Source organism: Haemorhous mexicanus, chromosome 5 (assembly GCF_027477595.1).
Source record: "Haemorhous mexicanus isolate bHaeMex1 chromosome 5, bHaeMex1.pri, whole genome shotgun sequence".
NCBI classification, from domain to species: domain Eukaryota; kingdom Metazoa; phylum Chordata; class Aves; order Passeriformes; family Fringillidae; genus Haemorhous; species Haemorhous mexicanus.
Window position 1 is genome coordinate 24,801,623 of NC_082345.1, and position 16,026 is coordinate 24,817,648.

Consider the following 16,026-nt stretch of genomic DNA (forward strand, 5'->3'; position numbering starts at 1 on the left):
GCTAATCAAAAGCAATTATCTGAAAGTCAAATATGCCCTCCAAGTCAGGTAACTCATGGAGACAGGACTTATATACAGCACACAGAAATCCTAAACTCCACAGGACCGCAACTGCAGACACTATGAATTTTAAGCAGGATAACTGGGAGGATAGTTCAGAGGGTTTTAACCATACTCAAGACTCCCAGCCTGAGGGCAGACTTCAGAAGCTAGAAAGATTACCCTTGCAATTACTTGGACATTTTTGGTGTATCCATGCACCCTCAGATTACAGGCTACTTGGAGTGCAATTCCAGTTAGGTATTTAGAGACTACTCAGGGTAAAAATCTCCATTGCAGGCAGGGCTGGTAAAGCCAGGCTGGTTACCTTCAATTGTAGGACCCAGTTTTCAATTGCTAAAATTCCAAGATACCATTCAAATTGAAATTTTTTCCATGCGATCTGTAATTGACTTTGGAGTTGGTGACTTCTTTTGTTACTTAAGCCATAGCAATCCAACCCAAGAAAAAAGTAGGGGGCATATTTTGTCTTGTTTATGATTAAGAGAGGAGGAAACCACCACATATGTTTTGAAAAGTCTAAGAGAACTTCTTATTTACAAAAAAATTTGCATTTCAGGAATCTATAGTTAGATCACCAAGATCTGACCAATATTAAAACAAAAGTATGGAAAATTACAGCGCCTGTTTTACATTTAATCAATCTCCCAGTAAAGCTATATGCAATGGTCAAAAAAGGCTGAAGATAAAAAAGAAAGAAGTAACAGTATGCAAAACCTGCCAAAAATGAAATAATCAATCCCTTCGTTATATTTCTCGCAGAAAGAGCAAATGGTGGCAACAAGCTTTATGTTAGACACTAGGAAAGACTTAGCAATGCTCAGAAAGGCCAGCAGTGGCATTGCAAATACTTTTAAGGAAGGTTACTTGTCATCAGGAATAGTTTAGATACTGTTTATTCTGACAGGAAACAGAGATGCTCTTAAGGGTGGCTGGTAGTGCCGCTTGCACCCCATTTTCTGTGATTCTATGCTCTCATTTGGACATCATCCTCAGCTTTGCAGGAGATACTGGCCATGTCTGATCTAGGTCTGGAGATCATTGACAGCAGGGAAATGATCCACCTCCAGTACTTTGCACCATCTCCTTTGCAGGGATGATGTAACATCAAGGAGCAGTTACCCACCTCAAATCCAAAAAAACCAAGAAACAGACCTGTAAATACAGCAGGAGAAAATTAAATTGAGACAAGAAGCCTGGGCACTATCAGCACAGGCAGCGACAGGGAGCAAAGAGATAGAACAGACAAGTATGACTGCAATAGGAACAGAAAAGGCAAACTAAATGAGGAATGAAGGGAGTGGGTGGAGAGTTTAAAAAGCCTATGACAAGGAGACTGCAGTGAGGACAGGGAGCAGGAGGAGGAAAAAAAGCAAAGAATTAGCAGGTCTAAAAATCAGTTGAGAAGGAACTGAAGGGATCAAGGTAAAGTAGTAGTCTGCCAAAACAGGGGGGCACGTAACTGGAGGCAAATGGAGACTGCGAGAGTATGGGTATGGTATGGCTTGTATGGGACAAGCTACTGAACAGGGATCATGGGGAGAGGGTGAGAGGAAGAAGCATCCATCTGTCCTCCAATGATGAAGGGCAGCAGTGAGACAAGAGAGGTCACACAGGGGTGGAAGAGAGGGGAAAATGTGCATACCAGTGTACACCCCCAAAGCCTAAAACAGAGCCAATATTGCAAAACGTCACCATTCCTCTGCTGTCAGCAAATATACAAAACCAACTGGCAAGCACAGATCAAGCTGGTCTGCACAGAAAATGACAGCTAATTACATAGTCAGTCAAAGTGGCAGAGGTCTGTGGGCTCTAACTGGGATGGCCAACTCTGCCACTGATAACTTGCAGGGGTCATCATGGTGCCACATAGGCTGAGGCTGATGGGGACAGTAAGAGGGTTGTCTGTTTTTTCTTTTCTTTCTTGCAGGAAAAAAAGATAGCATACAAACATGTGATTAAAGACTATCATAAATAGCCACAGAAATAAAGAGAACAAATGAGGGTTTCTTTCCCAACTTAAAATACAGAAATGCCATGTAATTGAAATGCTTCCCCATTACCATCTTGATCATTCTCAATTCAGTTTAAGAATAATATTGCTTAATGAACAATTTTGCAGAGAAAAGTAAAAGATCAGGTATTAAGTAAAGCACACTGTTGAACAGCATTTCTTCCATTTTCTTTTATGCAGGCAAAACAGACTATTTTTTTCCAAAAGCTTCCAGTTAAGCATTAATTACTCTGGCTTCTATGAACCCTACAAAATCAGCCTATATATCTCCTGCCCTCATTGGTCACAGCACAGCTTGAAACAGCCCAGCAAAAAGCCATCTTATATAGCAGAGGATCATGAGTGACTCTACAGGAGCATACCAATATACATTTGGTAGGAAAATTAACATTTCTCTACTCTGATTCCAGAGAACACATTTGATAGAAAGAATACTGACTATATCCTTTAAAATAGTATTCTATTTAAAAGAAGACTGAGGCAAATTAACCATCTCCTCCCTGGTACTCAGACCTCCAAGGAATGCCTGTTAGTGAACTGTGACTCTGCAGCTGGGAGGTAAGTACATTAAGGAACTCATTGCAAAGGGGTAGCCAATTGCACACACCCTTCACTAGAAATGGATCTAAAACAGGAGCATTCTACCTGAAGCAGTCGGTAAGACCAGAATCCACGTCTAAAAAACATCACACACAGAGACATGCAATGCAGACCCCTTCTGCACTGGCGTCAACATTTCACAGTAGAAGGCTGCTCAATACTAATTAAATGCAATGGAGCCATCATGAATTAATAACCTGGAGGGAAAGATGTTGCTGGTTTTAAGAGCATCCTGCTTTTGCAACCTTGAACTTTTGTAATTTTTGGTAGCTCACTACAACCTCTTTACGGATCCAGATACTTCATAAATTAATAGTTCTTAAAATACAATTAAAATGGTATGTTAAATTTACACAGCCTTGGCAATCAAATATCACAGACTACTCAGGCATCCTCATTTCTCAATTCCCGAGGATAACCACCTAGTCACCTGCAGAAGAAATGCACTAGGGAGCAGCGAGGTTATTTCTAGGACAGGGGCTCAAGGAAATGGCAGGGCTGTATCAAGTTGCTTTTCTCCATCCTGCCTAGGAAATGTTGAATAAAGCTTCTGCCATCCCAAGGCAGGTCTACAAGCACCTGCAGTGGTTCACTTCTACTCCAATGCATCTCAAAGTGCTCAGCACAGGAGGCAAAGAGAAAAAGACTAAAAAACACTCACCAGGTTTTGACAGGCCCACTGATTTTCAGGCCCTTAAGAATAAGCCCTTCTCAACCAGCAGTTAAATCTCTAAGTAAAACAATAGTTACAGACACAACCCATAGCCCCACCTCAAGCAACTATGTCCTAATATCAGGGAAAGTGAGATGCAGATTAATCTTTGCATTCCCAGGGGATAGTCTCCTGGAAAAGTGATTGGACAGGATTTCTCTCACACAAACCTCTGATGCTGACATCGTGTCTGGCAGCACTAAGGAGAAGCCCTAAGATATACATTAGAAGGGAGTGAAAAACTAGGGGATAGGTATAGGCACTGAGTCCAATACCATGTAAACAAGCACCATTTCTCAAACAGCAAAGAAAGGGGAAGAGCAAAAGTCAACAGACAGAGAAGAGAGCGATTTCCTTCAGAGAGCTCATGCAAGTTTGCAAGATAACACCAAGTACAGAGCAAGCAGCAAGGACAACTGAACTGAAAGGAAAGAGACATGCGATCCTCAAAGCAGGGAAAAGGGACAGGGAAATAATGGCAGGTCCTAAGAGAAGTCCAAGAGGAAAAAAAAGGGGGCCTTCTACCACACACAGATAAAGCTTTTCTTTCTTAATTATTTCTTTTAAAGGAGCAGGGGAATTCTGCAGCATCCAGCTTGCCTGAAGGGGAACAGAACCTAAAGCAGCTGTAAGGGGACGGGAGGGGGGAGGCTGTTCTGGGACTCAGTCTCCCTTGCAGACAGTTCAGACAAAGGAGGATGGTCTCCTATAATGGGATGCATTGTACATTTTTAGCTAGCACAAGGTGGCTGTCGTGACAGGGTTCCCCATCTCCTCTCTCCCCCCTTCAACTACACACCCCTGCATGATCCCAACATGGAACACAAAGATCTGTTTTATCACACCATTACTGTAATGGGAAGTAGAGAAAGACAGGGAAAGGGAATGAGGCAGAGGAACGAAAAGGAGACAGAGCAGCCTTTAATGAGTCAGCCGCTGCTCTGATTTAAATAAGATCTCCATTTAAGGAGCACTGCAATTGTTGGGTTTTCTTAATTTAAAAAAACAAATAACTGACTAAGCAAGCAACTTTTGGCTGCACAAGTTGTCTCACAGCTACACACAGGGTCTGGGAGGGAAAGGGTTATAGAAGGGGGAAGGGAAAGGGAAGAAAACCTCTGGAAAAAATGAGACTGCTTGCTGGTTCATTTTAACAAGGACATAAATTAGTCTCAAAGCCACAAACGCCATCACCTCCCTGAGCCCTAGGCAGAGTGTAGCAAGTCAAACACGTGCCAAGATAAACGGCACTGGCTGGAACCTCCAAGGGGTGCTGGGGGGGACAAGAGGGGGCATGCTGGCAGGCAGGGCAGCAAAGATGCTTCAAATGGTGCCACAAAATGGAGACTGGTGATTCTACAGCTGCACAAAAGCAGACTTTCTGATGTTTCTTCTTATACCCACATCAAAAGCTGGGAACTCAAGACAGATAAAGAAGGAAAAAGGGGTGCTGAGGTCAGAAAATAGCAGTTCTCCAAGGTCTGTCTTTAATTACAACAAGCAGCCCTTCCTCCTCCTCCTATCTTGGAAGAGGGCCCGCCAGCGGGCAGCAGCCCAGGTGAAAGGTTCCATTGCTGAGAGCAGGGAGGGGAGCAGACAATGGCGGGGGGATTCATTACAAAGACACACACACACACTCTCAGCACTGCTGGCTGCCACATGGGCTGGGGGGACCCCTTAAGGAGGCAGCAGCTCCCTCCCCACTCTCTGAGATGCTCAACACCTTCCCCCTCTCCCAGCCCTGATGGGAAACAGATTTGGAGGAAAACGCCAGCAAGGCACTGGGCTGTCCAAGAAAGGGAGGGCTTTGTGCTCCACACAAGCCAGCAACCTCAGCATGCACCACACAGAGAAAAAGCCTTTTAGCATATAATGCCCATCCACAGAAGACTCTCTCTTTTATCTGCAATTAGTACCTAATGTACTGGGCCTCGTTTAACACTCATTTTCACTGATTTAGGATTAAGGGGGATAAGGCTAAGGTACAATCTGTTAATGAGTCTGAGCTCTTACTCTCATTAGCAATTTTTGTTTCCTCTTTTTCAAGCATGTGTCTACTTTCCAGCATCTCCCATTTCTTTCCATCGCTGTTTCTAGTCTTGTCACTCCACATACTCATATTTATTCTGTTCTATCAGCTTGTCATGCCTATGCAGAAGCTTACCTCCCAGATCTCCAAGGAAGACAGCAAGCTTGCTCCTTACAATGCAATGTAAGACCAGGTAGGCAATGTTTTCTAGAGACTGAACTAAACAGAGCAAGACTGTAGCAATGCTGAATTTGTTCAGTGGCAATTACCAGCTTAACATACAACAATATTTACTTTTCATAAATGAGACAGAGCCCCAAGGAAGCAAGTTCACAGGTTTAAGTAATGGCACTCCACTGCTTCAAACAAAACTGCCGAATAAGAATAATGTGGCTGGGGATATTGTTTTGAATGTGCCACACTCCTTCAGCCCCACACTTTGCCAAACCTGCAGTGACTGCTAGGGACCAGCCTAGCAGCCAAACGATCCCCCTGAGAGAAGGCAGCGCTCTGCTAGAGTCGAATTCCCCTGTGCTGTCTTCCTCAACTCTGTGCACAAGGGCTATCCATCGTTCATCTGGATCCCCAACTGAAACACAGTCCCAGTTTTCCTCTCCTACTGTTTTTTTAATATGCATCTTCTCCAGCATCTCAGCATGTAAATACACAATGCAAATCCTGAAAACCTATACTAAATAGTACATACTCTTAAGACAATCGTAATTCAAGGTCAAACAGTACAATAACACACAGTCTTGATACCTCCTTCCCCACATCAATAAATTAAGAGTTTCTGTGGAAGACAGACTTGCCTGGAATCTATTAGGATATCCTAAACATTTAAATGGGTTTATACCCTCCCCTGTTTCAGCCAATGCTCCAGCAGAATCTCATCCTTCCCAGCTCTGCACATCCCCAAGCCTGGGTCCTGTTGATCCAGGCACCTTTCTGCACTGCACAGACATGGGCTCTGAGCATGACGGCTGTGGCTGAAAGCACATTGCAACACAAGGCTGTGCAGAACAACTCTCTGAAACACGCACACCTGCAGCTTAAGGGCACACACCTCCATCTGACCAGGCACACTGAGCACACAGCAAAACACAAATGGATGCTGACTGCAGAGACACAGCTTTCCAGCATCACTTGCTAAACTAAATATAGGTACAGAAAGCCCCACGAGATTTCTGCAGAGCTCTTCTGTCTCAGAACAGAAAGCCTTGGTCCAGATAAAAAGGACTCTCTAATGGAACGGACTAAACAGCAGAAGCAGAAGGTGGGGCTTGGAAAACTGGGAAGATACCTTTGGAGTGGACAGAGACCTATTTTTCAGCCACTGACAATCAATGCGAGATGAGAGAGGGAAAGGGTCAAAGTGGGTGTCACTTCTCACAGCAGATTCATTCTGAGTTAGGCACCAATGAAAGGGATGCCCCTTGTAGTAGGACATGCAGGATCTCAGCAGCAGCTGGTGAAGGGGGCTTCAGCCAGAGCTAAGGAAAGCCAAAAAGGCAGTATGCATCTATTCTAAAGACCTGCAAAGCTGTACAGAAAAAAAAGCACTCGTGAAATCCAGATTTGAAGAAAAGTTCTTTCTGAGAGTCCTTCCCTCCACCCCCTTTGGGAACATCCCCCCAAAGGTTTCCAGCTCTGCAAGGCACTGCGGGGACATTATATAATGCCTAACTCCAAAGGATTCCAGCTCCACGATGCCGCTTTCCTGCTCCTCCCTCCCTTTGCCCGCTCCCTCCGGTGGCGAGTTGCATATGCCATGCCAGAAAAAAAAAAAAAAAATTCAAAATCCAAAAGCATACAGTAGCCTTAAAAGGCGAGCACTGTCCGACGAAAACCCTTTGCGGTGGATGCGCGATGGCCCTGGCAGCTGGGCGCGCTCCTCAGGAAACGTCAGCCGCTTTCCCCCGGGAAGACACGGGCAGCCCCACGCCTACAGCTACCTACAAGGGCTTCCCGACCCCCGCGGTGACCGGCAGCCTGATGGAGAAGCGGCGGGGAAGCCGTACACCTTCGGGATCGGCTGTTCAAAGGCGGGTTTAGCCTAACTCGAAGCAGGGGCAATCCGTGCCCCTCGCGCACCGCTCTCTCTAGAGGGCACTGCGAGGCTGCTCCGGGCAGGGGGACCGCAGGAATCCCTTCCCCAAAGCTCCCACCGCGGGTGCCGGCGCGGCGCGGCTCCCTCCAGCACCGCGCCGGGCGCCCCGCTCCCCGCCTAGACAAAGCCGGGCAGGCAGCCGCCGGAGCCCGGCCCTCCCGCCACCCTTACCTGAGTTACCATTTTCTTTTTCTCCATAAACCAAAATGGGGGAGGCCGGCCGCACGGGAGAGGGAAAATTTACAGAAAAGAGAAAAAAATGAAATAAAAAAGCAGCAGCCCCGTGGAGGCGGGCGGCGGCGGCGGCTGCCTGCGCTGCGCTGCCTCGCCGGCGCGGTGCTCCCCGAGCCCTTTTTCCTCTCTTTCTTCTCCCGTGTTCCTCCCCTTCTTCCCCCTCCCTCCCCCCCCCCCCGCCGCCCCCCCGGCTCAGCCAGATGGCTGAGGGAAGCACCGCCCCGAATGCCGAAGGTAATTAATGCGAGCCGGAGCCGGGGCCGCCCCCGCCGCGCCCCGCCTCGCCCCGCCCGGCTGGGCTCGGCACGGCCCGGCCAGCCTCCGCCCCGGCGAGGCGCTCCCTCGCCTGCCCGCCGGGACTCCCCACTGCTCCCCGGGAACCAGGAGGCTCGGCGAAGGCGCAAACGCGAGCTGGAAACAAAAGCGAAGGTGGTGGCCCCGTGCGGCGCCGGTCCCGGCCGGCAGAACCTCACGGCTGGCCCGAGCTCCTCCGCACCTACCATTCCCAGCGGCCCAGGCCTCCCCCGCCTGGACCTCAGCAGGCGGGAGAAAGCATCTCCCGGCTGGAGGATGCTGTAGAGATAGCTGTCAGCTTTGCACAGACCTCCCTTCTGCCACAAAAGGGAGAACGCGTGGGTTACACGGTGTGTTGGCTGAACCGGAAGCAGTATCTGTGCCAGGATCTGCATTTCTATCATCATAAAACCTGGAGACCGCTGGACTCCTTCCCAGCTTGCTTTTTTCCCTCCCATTTATCTTCAGCAAGCATCTGGCCCTGAGCACCTGAGCACGCCACGGTTGACAGCATCTGTTCTCTGAGCGACCCTGTAAAACAGAGTGATACACTGCTACCCCATTTGCCAGACGGGATCTGAGATGCTCAGATTGATTTTTCCCAACACTGCACCCATGGAAACCCACGGACAGGGCTGAGCGCGGGTCTGCCAATCCCATAGTCAGACAAGAAGACTGTACTGATGCTCCAGTGCTCATGAGGCAGAGATAAAACCAGCTCAGGCAAGTTGTGCTTCTGATGTATCTCTTCTTGACACCTGGTACTCAAGAGACTCCCCAGGCTTTAGCTGCTTTTTTGCTAAATTACGGTGCAATAACACCTTGAATCCCCATGTGTTCCTTGCATGAATATGCCCAGTTATAATTTACATGGGAAAAAAAAAAAAAAAAAGCCCAGTGGTTTTGCTTCATGGGCTTCTGCTACAGCACTGCTCTCCAGGCAGTCCATGCTGACCCACGATGCTTTTCAGTTCCCCAGTTTCATTCGCTGAAAACTGACCTCTGGCTCCCTCCCTTCTTCCTTTCCTTTCCTTGCCCTTTCTCTCCTCATTCAGCAGGCCAGCAGGAGCATGTGTCACAAGCCAGTCTCTTCTCTGATGTGAAAAGCAGGAGACCAAGATACCAGAAGCCCTTACATGCCACCAGCACATGGAGGCAGAAAGTCATGGGCCAGCCACCCAACACAACTAAACCGTGGTGTGGGATCCTCCGGGAGGGAGCCAGCCTCCATGGCTGCAGCCCACAGGTCTGAGTCAGAGTCCACGTTTTTCTGTGTTATCTCATCCTCTCTGGTAACTTGCAAGTTACAATATTTACATGCAATGTTGCAAAACCAGGGAAAGCAGTGGATTTGGTTTCTCTCTCCCCCCCCCCCCAATTACAAACCTGAGATTCTGGAGCACAGTTCTAGATCAAGTGTAAATTCCATTTTAAAACAGCAAAAACACAGTGACCTCTTTAAACCTTTGACATGACAAAGCACCAGCTTTCAGCATTGTGCATCTCATTCATCAGACCTCTGCAAATCACTCAGGATAATCTCCTTTTTCTCTCCACTTAAGTACTTTAACTGTTGTGTTCTCTCAGTCTTGTCCGTGCCATGAGGCAGCAACTTCTTGTCCCAGATCTAGGGCTGTAGCACAGACCTTCTGGACATCATCCCACTACTGTTAACCAGAATAGCACCATTTCTACTCCATTTTGGCCTTCACCTGAGGAACCTCCAGAAATACTTGCCATCAGAAAGAGTATTCTAAGGAAAATGAGATGCCTAACGATGCACTGAACCTTCCCTTGCACTGCCTCCCACCACCCAGTTGGTACATCTGCCTTGCTAATGTGCCAGCAGAGTGGGAATTCCCTTCAGTGTGATGTGCTGCTGGTATCCCTCTTTCATCTCCACTGTGGGCCAGAAAGCATCTCCTTCCCCATGCTTGGAATATATCCACCTTTGCTCCGGCTGAGCAAGAGAAAACACCTAATTTTCAGTGGATGTGCTCAGGCAACAAGAAATACAAATCTGCAAGAGTTCCCACTGCTGCAAAACCAGCTGAAGTGAATAACTGCTACAGAGTTTCAAAAGCTTAAAACACAACATGCAAAAAACGACCAGACGTGGCAACACTTGAAATCTTGGCTGTCTCACTGGAGCTGAGGAGCAACGTCTGATAACGAACAAGGCCTACAAAAAATTGGTGAATCTGCGCAATTCATCTTTCCTCATTGAGGCATGGGGATTCAGATGTTGTGTCATGGCCATGCAGAATAATCTGGTGAACTTCCACTTAGCTTCTCCTACACAAGAATCATGGAACCGCTCCTGAATTTACCACGACAGTTTGCCACCCTCTACTAAGCAAAACCAAAACCCAAACTACAAATCTTGCCGCTGAAAAGAACAGAGAAGCATGAGCAGAGCTGAAGGCTGGAAGCCTGAAGAACACACAGCTCAGAGCCACGAGATCACCCCTTCCCACTTACTGTACTTATTCAAAATGCAATGTATTCAGAACAGCTCTAGATGCCAATACCTATGAGTTCTTACGGTTTCTCACACATCACAGGCACATATGCATCAAAACTTTGTTACTGTGCTGTAGAAGTAACGTTTTGAAATAACTATACACAAATTTAAGCAGTCTGTCTCTGCAGTGCCAGGGCACACAATCCTCATCATGCCAGGCAAAGCTCCTTGCTCCCACCTGAGCACATCCGTGACACTTTTATATTCTCTTCTGTGTTCGCACAGATGTACATGATGGTTTCTGGTTAGCTCCTACCATTCAAACTCTAATGGAAAAGAAGCTGGAGAAGGATGTTTATGCAGCAGGCCAAAGGACAAGGCCACTGAAATCACACTGATGAGAGCACAGATGAAGAACTAACCTCTAATTTGACTAAGTAGTCTACATGTACACTCTTAAATGCTTGAGTTAGATTAACGCTCATAGAAATCATGGAACTAGGAAGAAGAGACCACAAACACTCGGCTTTTAGAAAGTTTCAGGATATGTTGTCCTTTTTTTTTTTTGGCTATATTATTTGCCACCCTTTGCTACTAAGGGGTGGAAAGCAAGCATAGTCTTCAATTTTAACATCCCATTACCTGCATTTCTGTGCTGGCTCAAGTTTAGATGGAGCAAACCTGCCAGCTGGACCAAGGCCAGAGGGAAGAAAAAGAGAGTTTCAAGTGCAAAGAACCAATTTATCAGGAACAAATCTTAACAACCAAAAGACACACTTCTGCTGGAGGATTCTATTCATCTGGGTAATAAAAGCCCCGATACAAGGTAACCCAACAAAATACTATTTAGCGGCTATCTGATGTATCTCACTGTAGATAATCTTGAACTGCTAGTCTACATTTCACATTTTCTGGATAAACTTGGTGCTTGTAAGGACATGGTGTGCTGACATTGAATAGCCAAGGACTGCCTAAAGAACATCATCTCTCACTTGGCTCCAAAAGTATTTGAGCCTGACCCACACAGCCTCTGTCTTCTCCAAGACTCCAAGCACTGGGCCAGCAAATGTCACGTGTGCTCCAAATATAGCCCCCTCCCCCAGCAGAGGCTGCAATACAGACTTCACCCAGCCCCGAGCGCTGCTCTCAAACCCACCCGTTCCCTTCACCCTACACATCCTCTGTGGACCTCCAAAAGCAAAAATGTGAAAAATGAGATCTTGTTGGAGGTTTTGTAAGTGATTTTGGAGGAGGGAGAAGGAGAATAGGTGAGGAGCTGCTCTGGGTGGCTCAGCATCCCTGAGGGACAGGCTGCAGTCACATATACAGGTCACACGTGCCCCAACAACGCAGTGAGACACGCAACAACACACCAGTTTGCAGAGCACAGCACTGCTGTCAGTTCAACATCCCCTAGAAACAAACAAATGATCAAAGAAAAAGGCAAGAAATGTGAACCTGAATACACAAGTCTCAAACAAGACAAATCTTGGAGTTAGAAAGTATCAAATGGTACTGCTCAGGTGCAGGAGACTCAAAGCTATCCACAGAATCTCTGGACAGAGGCCTGGGACACAAGAAGCCCAGCTTGGAAGCAGTGTCCTTCTACAAAACCAGCATGTAAGCTCCAGTTTTGTCCAAACAACACAGAGAACAAAACTCCTTAAAGTCACCACTGTCCTTTTGCTTACCTGGACGACTGGGTATTGGTAATCCATACAATACACACCATACATAGCCAAAGATCCTCCAGCTAAAGGCCAAATGGACACAGGACTGGAAGCTTCAAATCCGAGTCTCCGTCTTTCAGCCTTGTGGGAAGGACTCTGGCAGCCCTGCGCAGTGCTTGGCTCGGGCCTCTGGGGCCACTCAGGTTGACACTAGCTCAGCTGAAAATAAAAAGGAGCTGCCTGGCTCTCGGCACAGCTCAGCCCCTCTCTTCTGGGATCCAGCAAGGCAGCGCTCAACCATAGGCGGCGGAGGCTCCTAAAATTAGAAATCCTTTACTGAAAACAGCCCTGCAAGCCTCGACTGAGCAGTGTCCTGCGATTCCCGGGCAGCAAACAGAGCAACTGCCAGGAAGAGGGGGACACAGGATCTTTGCAGCCACTGCTGCCAGGGATGGGAGGAAGCAAACAGCATTTAGGATCTGAAAAGAGCATATGTTCTGGGCTCTAGGTGCGTCAGAGGGAACACTCCCAATCCAGGACAGGGAAAAACATATGGGACTGTTCCTCCCCCACCACCATACCCTTCTTGCTGTCCTCTGCAGGGACAGGTGCTGGGATTAGCATAGCAAAACCCTTTGGTGTCAGGGAAGAAGAGAGGGAGAGGGGAGAAGCCACACTAATATCTCAAACTGAAGGGATCTCTTTCACAAGGGAGCATGTGCCCGTATCATTTAACGCTTCTCCCTCCCTCCCGAGCTGAGGCAAGCAGGGACAGCTGCCGGAACCGAGGCTGGAGGGGGGAGCTGGGCCCTGGAATGGCCCCCGCTGCCCCAGCCTTGGGCCGGTGGGTTCTCCCCCTCAGCTGTTCCAGTCAAACTGGGGGCAGCAAGGGGGATTAAATCTGTCACATGGGACGGGGAGCTGCAGGGAGAAGGGGGCAAGACTGGGCAGGGTCAGTTGTTGTGCCCATTTTAGGAAGCTCACCCTCCTCATTCCCAGGGAGGAATCTGCTCCCTGACCGACAGGGACAGATGGGGAGCTGCTCGGCCAGCAGGCTCACCCCAGCAGCCTCACATGCCAGCCACGTTACCAGACATCTGAGGGCCCACTGCTGATTCTTAAAACATACACCATGACCAGGGGGAGCACCGAGGGGGCCAGACCTCCCACAACAAATTGCATGAGGTTTCACCTATCCCTACAAAAAAACCACACCAAGATTTTTGTAGTGATGTGTGGACACTGGACCAAACCTGGGTTCTCAAAGAGTTAACAGCCTAAGCCCACAAAAGATTCCCACCTTCTTCCAAAGGATAGCAGGGAAAAAGCCCCTCCCTCTGAGGTTTCAAAAATAAACATGCTACAGTGATCAAACCCAAGAAGGGCTAGCCAAATTTCCCCCACACACACCATTTTAAATGCATAAAGTCAGGGGGTTTTTGCATATCTAATCTTTAACTTTTCTATAGTGCTGCTGTGCACCACTAAACAGCCTCCCTCAGCCTAGCCTAGGGCAGCTGCCTTTCTATTGTCACTCTTCATTTCCCTCCCCCCCCCCAAAGGGTTAAACTTGAGATTTACTTTTCTTCAGGAGTTAAAAATGTGGATCATTATCTAGTACAATTTGCATGTGCAAACCTATCTCATTCAGGTAAGGGGTGCCTAATCCACAGCCCTCGGACCCACTCAGCCCAGCAGGACAGCCCTTGGCTCATCCTCTGCTCCCACTCCCCTTTCTTTCTGAGAGCCTCAGGAAAGGACAGCTATGAGCTGGGTGAGTGCTCATAGCAGCTGTCGCCCACTCTCCTCATCTTTCCTAGAGGCACAGGGCTGCTCCTTCCTTACAAAAGGAGCATGACCAATATGGGGAGTATAAAAGATTGACATTTTCCAAATCTTAAATAAATAAATAAATAAGTTTCTATAGCCATTGTTTCTGTGTGAAGATTTGCACGGACAAAGAAATTAGTTGCCCATAAATGGGAAAGCAGCTATGTTTCTAGATCTCTTTCCCTGGGGAAAAAAAGATGAGGCTCCCACAATGAACTTCCATCTCATTCTGCCTTTGGCCAATTTATTTCACCCCAAACAGACCCAAAACAGCTTTCTGAGGCTCACCATTATGCCCCTTCCTCCTCACCAGAGGGCTTCTTGGCTACCTCTCAGCACTCCTAGCCTGCCCTGCCTGGGGGCACAGATAGAATCTGGTTTCCTCTGAATGACCAATACTTCTTTATTTCCTTCTCTTTTTTGTAACTACATGTTCAAAAGGTGCCTGTCCTTCATTCTTTTGCATATCTCATTACTATGCACTCAAGCAATTTAGTATCTCCAATAAAATCTTTTTATGAAAAGGCATAATTTATACAAACCTGAAGACTTTTCCACAGCCTGTTTTTGCTACTTCATATTACTGCCCCAGGTTTTAAAACCAAATCCCTAACTAAGTTAAAAACCTTACATTTATTTCACAATCCAGTTCTTGTCATTTCCAACCAGGCCTCAGGCGAATAAAACATTTCCAAATCCTAGTACAGATATCTTCCTCTCTATAAATACCCATCGAATGGGCAAAACAAAACAAGGAAGTGGAGCATCACCTAATCTCCTCCACTGTTTTAACTACAGATCCAATAAAACTGCCATGCTTTAAAGTTTTTGATGTAAACTTAAACACTGTGACTTAACCACCACTAAGATATTTGTGTGATACTTTGGTAAAAAAGCATCGCACTTCTTGTGACCCTCAGGTAATTAAATGACAAAAACTAGTTTTAAATTCATATGTGCCAAGGTGCACAGAGTAGGACTTTACGGGCCAGTAATAAACTACTGAACTTTCTGCAAGACTGGCCACAGGGGCTGGTTTACTACTGCACACTGACTTGCAACAAATATTAGTCAAATAAAAGAGGGCGCTGCACTCCATAATTCTGTTTTGGGATAATAGTCCAGCTACATTACCATGCAACCTACTATGCCCATGCATTTCCAGTAACACAAGTTAGGTAAGGTAACTGCTATAAAATCATATCCTTGTTTCTACAGATGCTTACATATATGAATAATTTTAAATTTACAGAAATATGAAGACTGGAAAAGATCTCCTGACACACAGAATCAGATCAACTGCTGTCATAGAACATCATCTTAACTTTTCATAAAATTTATCACACTGTATCTTAGAGCTGGGTTTTACAGCTACACTGCCCCAGCCAAAAGGCTGCTCTAGAATATCTGGGATTTGTGTTCTCCAGCTTAATGCTATTCCTGAGCAATTTCTGTCTTTCCTTTGTTCTTGTGCCAGTACTGTCCTACAGCTTAGCTGTATTTTCTCTTTCCCTTACAATTAACCTTCCTCATGCATTCCCTCTCTAACCATCCAAACAAGCAGCTGTTCCAGTCTTCTGTCACATGACAGGCTGGCTATTCCCCAACCTCTAGAAGCATGTTCTTGCACCTGATCGAGCCTGTGCTCATCTTTATTTTTAAAGACATCACCCAGAACAACATCAGCTCTGTTTCACATTTCCAGCACTAAACTGCATGTTCTCTAGTCTCATTAGTACTTTCCTCTGCAGCACCACATCAGATGCTGTAGAACCTGTCTATAGTAAGAGAAGTCATCCCACTATGTAAAACACACATTATCAAGGTAAGAAAACTGGTTATCTTAAAAACAGACAGGCTGATAAGGCACAACCAGTTTTAATGGATTTGTGTTGCCTTTTATCACACTCTTTATTTTTATCCAAGCCTTTAATTAATATTTGTGTGTCAGCATGTAGCTGAGGTTAGGTCTGTATTTACTCAGATCATTCCCCACCAGCAATAGGTCT

At 46.7% G+C, this 16,026-nt stretch overlaps 1 protein-coding gene across 19 annotated transcripts in view; it reads right to left on the reverse strand.

Annotated features, from left to right (window-relative positions):
- Nucleotides 1-16,026, reverse strand: part of RBFOX2 (RNA binding fox-1 homolog 2) — a 171,092-nt gene that overhangs the window by 78,743 nt on the left and 76,323 nt on the right. Inside the window, exon 1 of one of the 19 annotated variants that reach the window (XM_059846322.1) lies at nucleotides 12,209-12,383. The exons of 17 other annotated variants lie outside the window; for them this stretch is intronic. In XM_059846322.1, coding sequence (XP_059702305.1) covers nucleotides 12,209-12,253 — 45 coding nt within the window. In that variant the 5' untranslated portion in view covers nucleotides 12,254-12,383. Of the gene's footprint in view, nucleotides 1-7,696; nucleotides 7,882-12,208; nucleotides 12,384-16,026 lie in introns of those variants that run through there. One more of the 19 variants, XM_059846323.1, reaches the window with a different exon arrangement.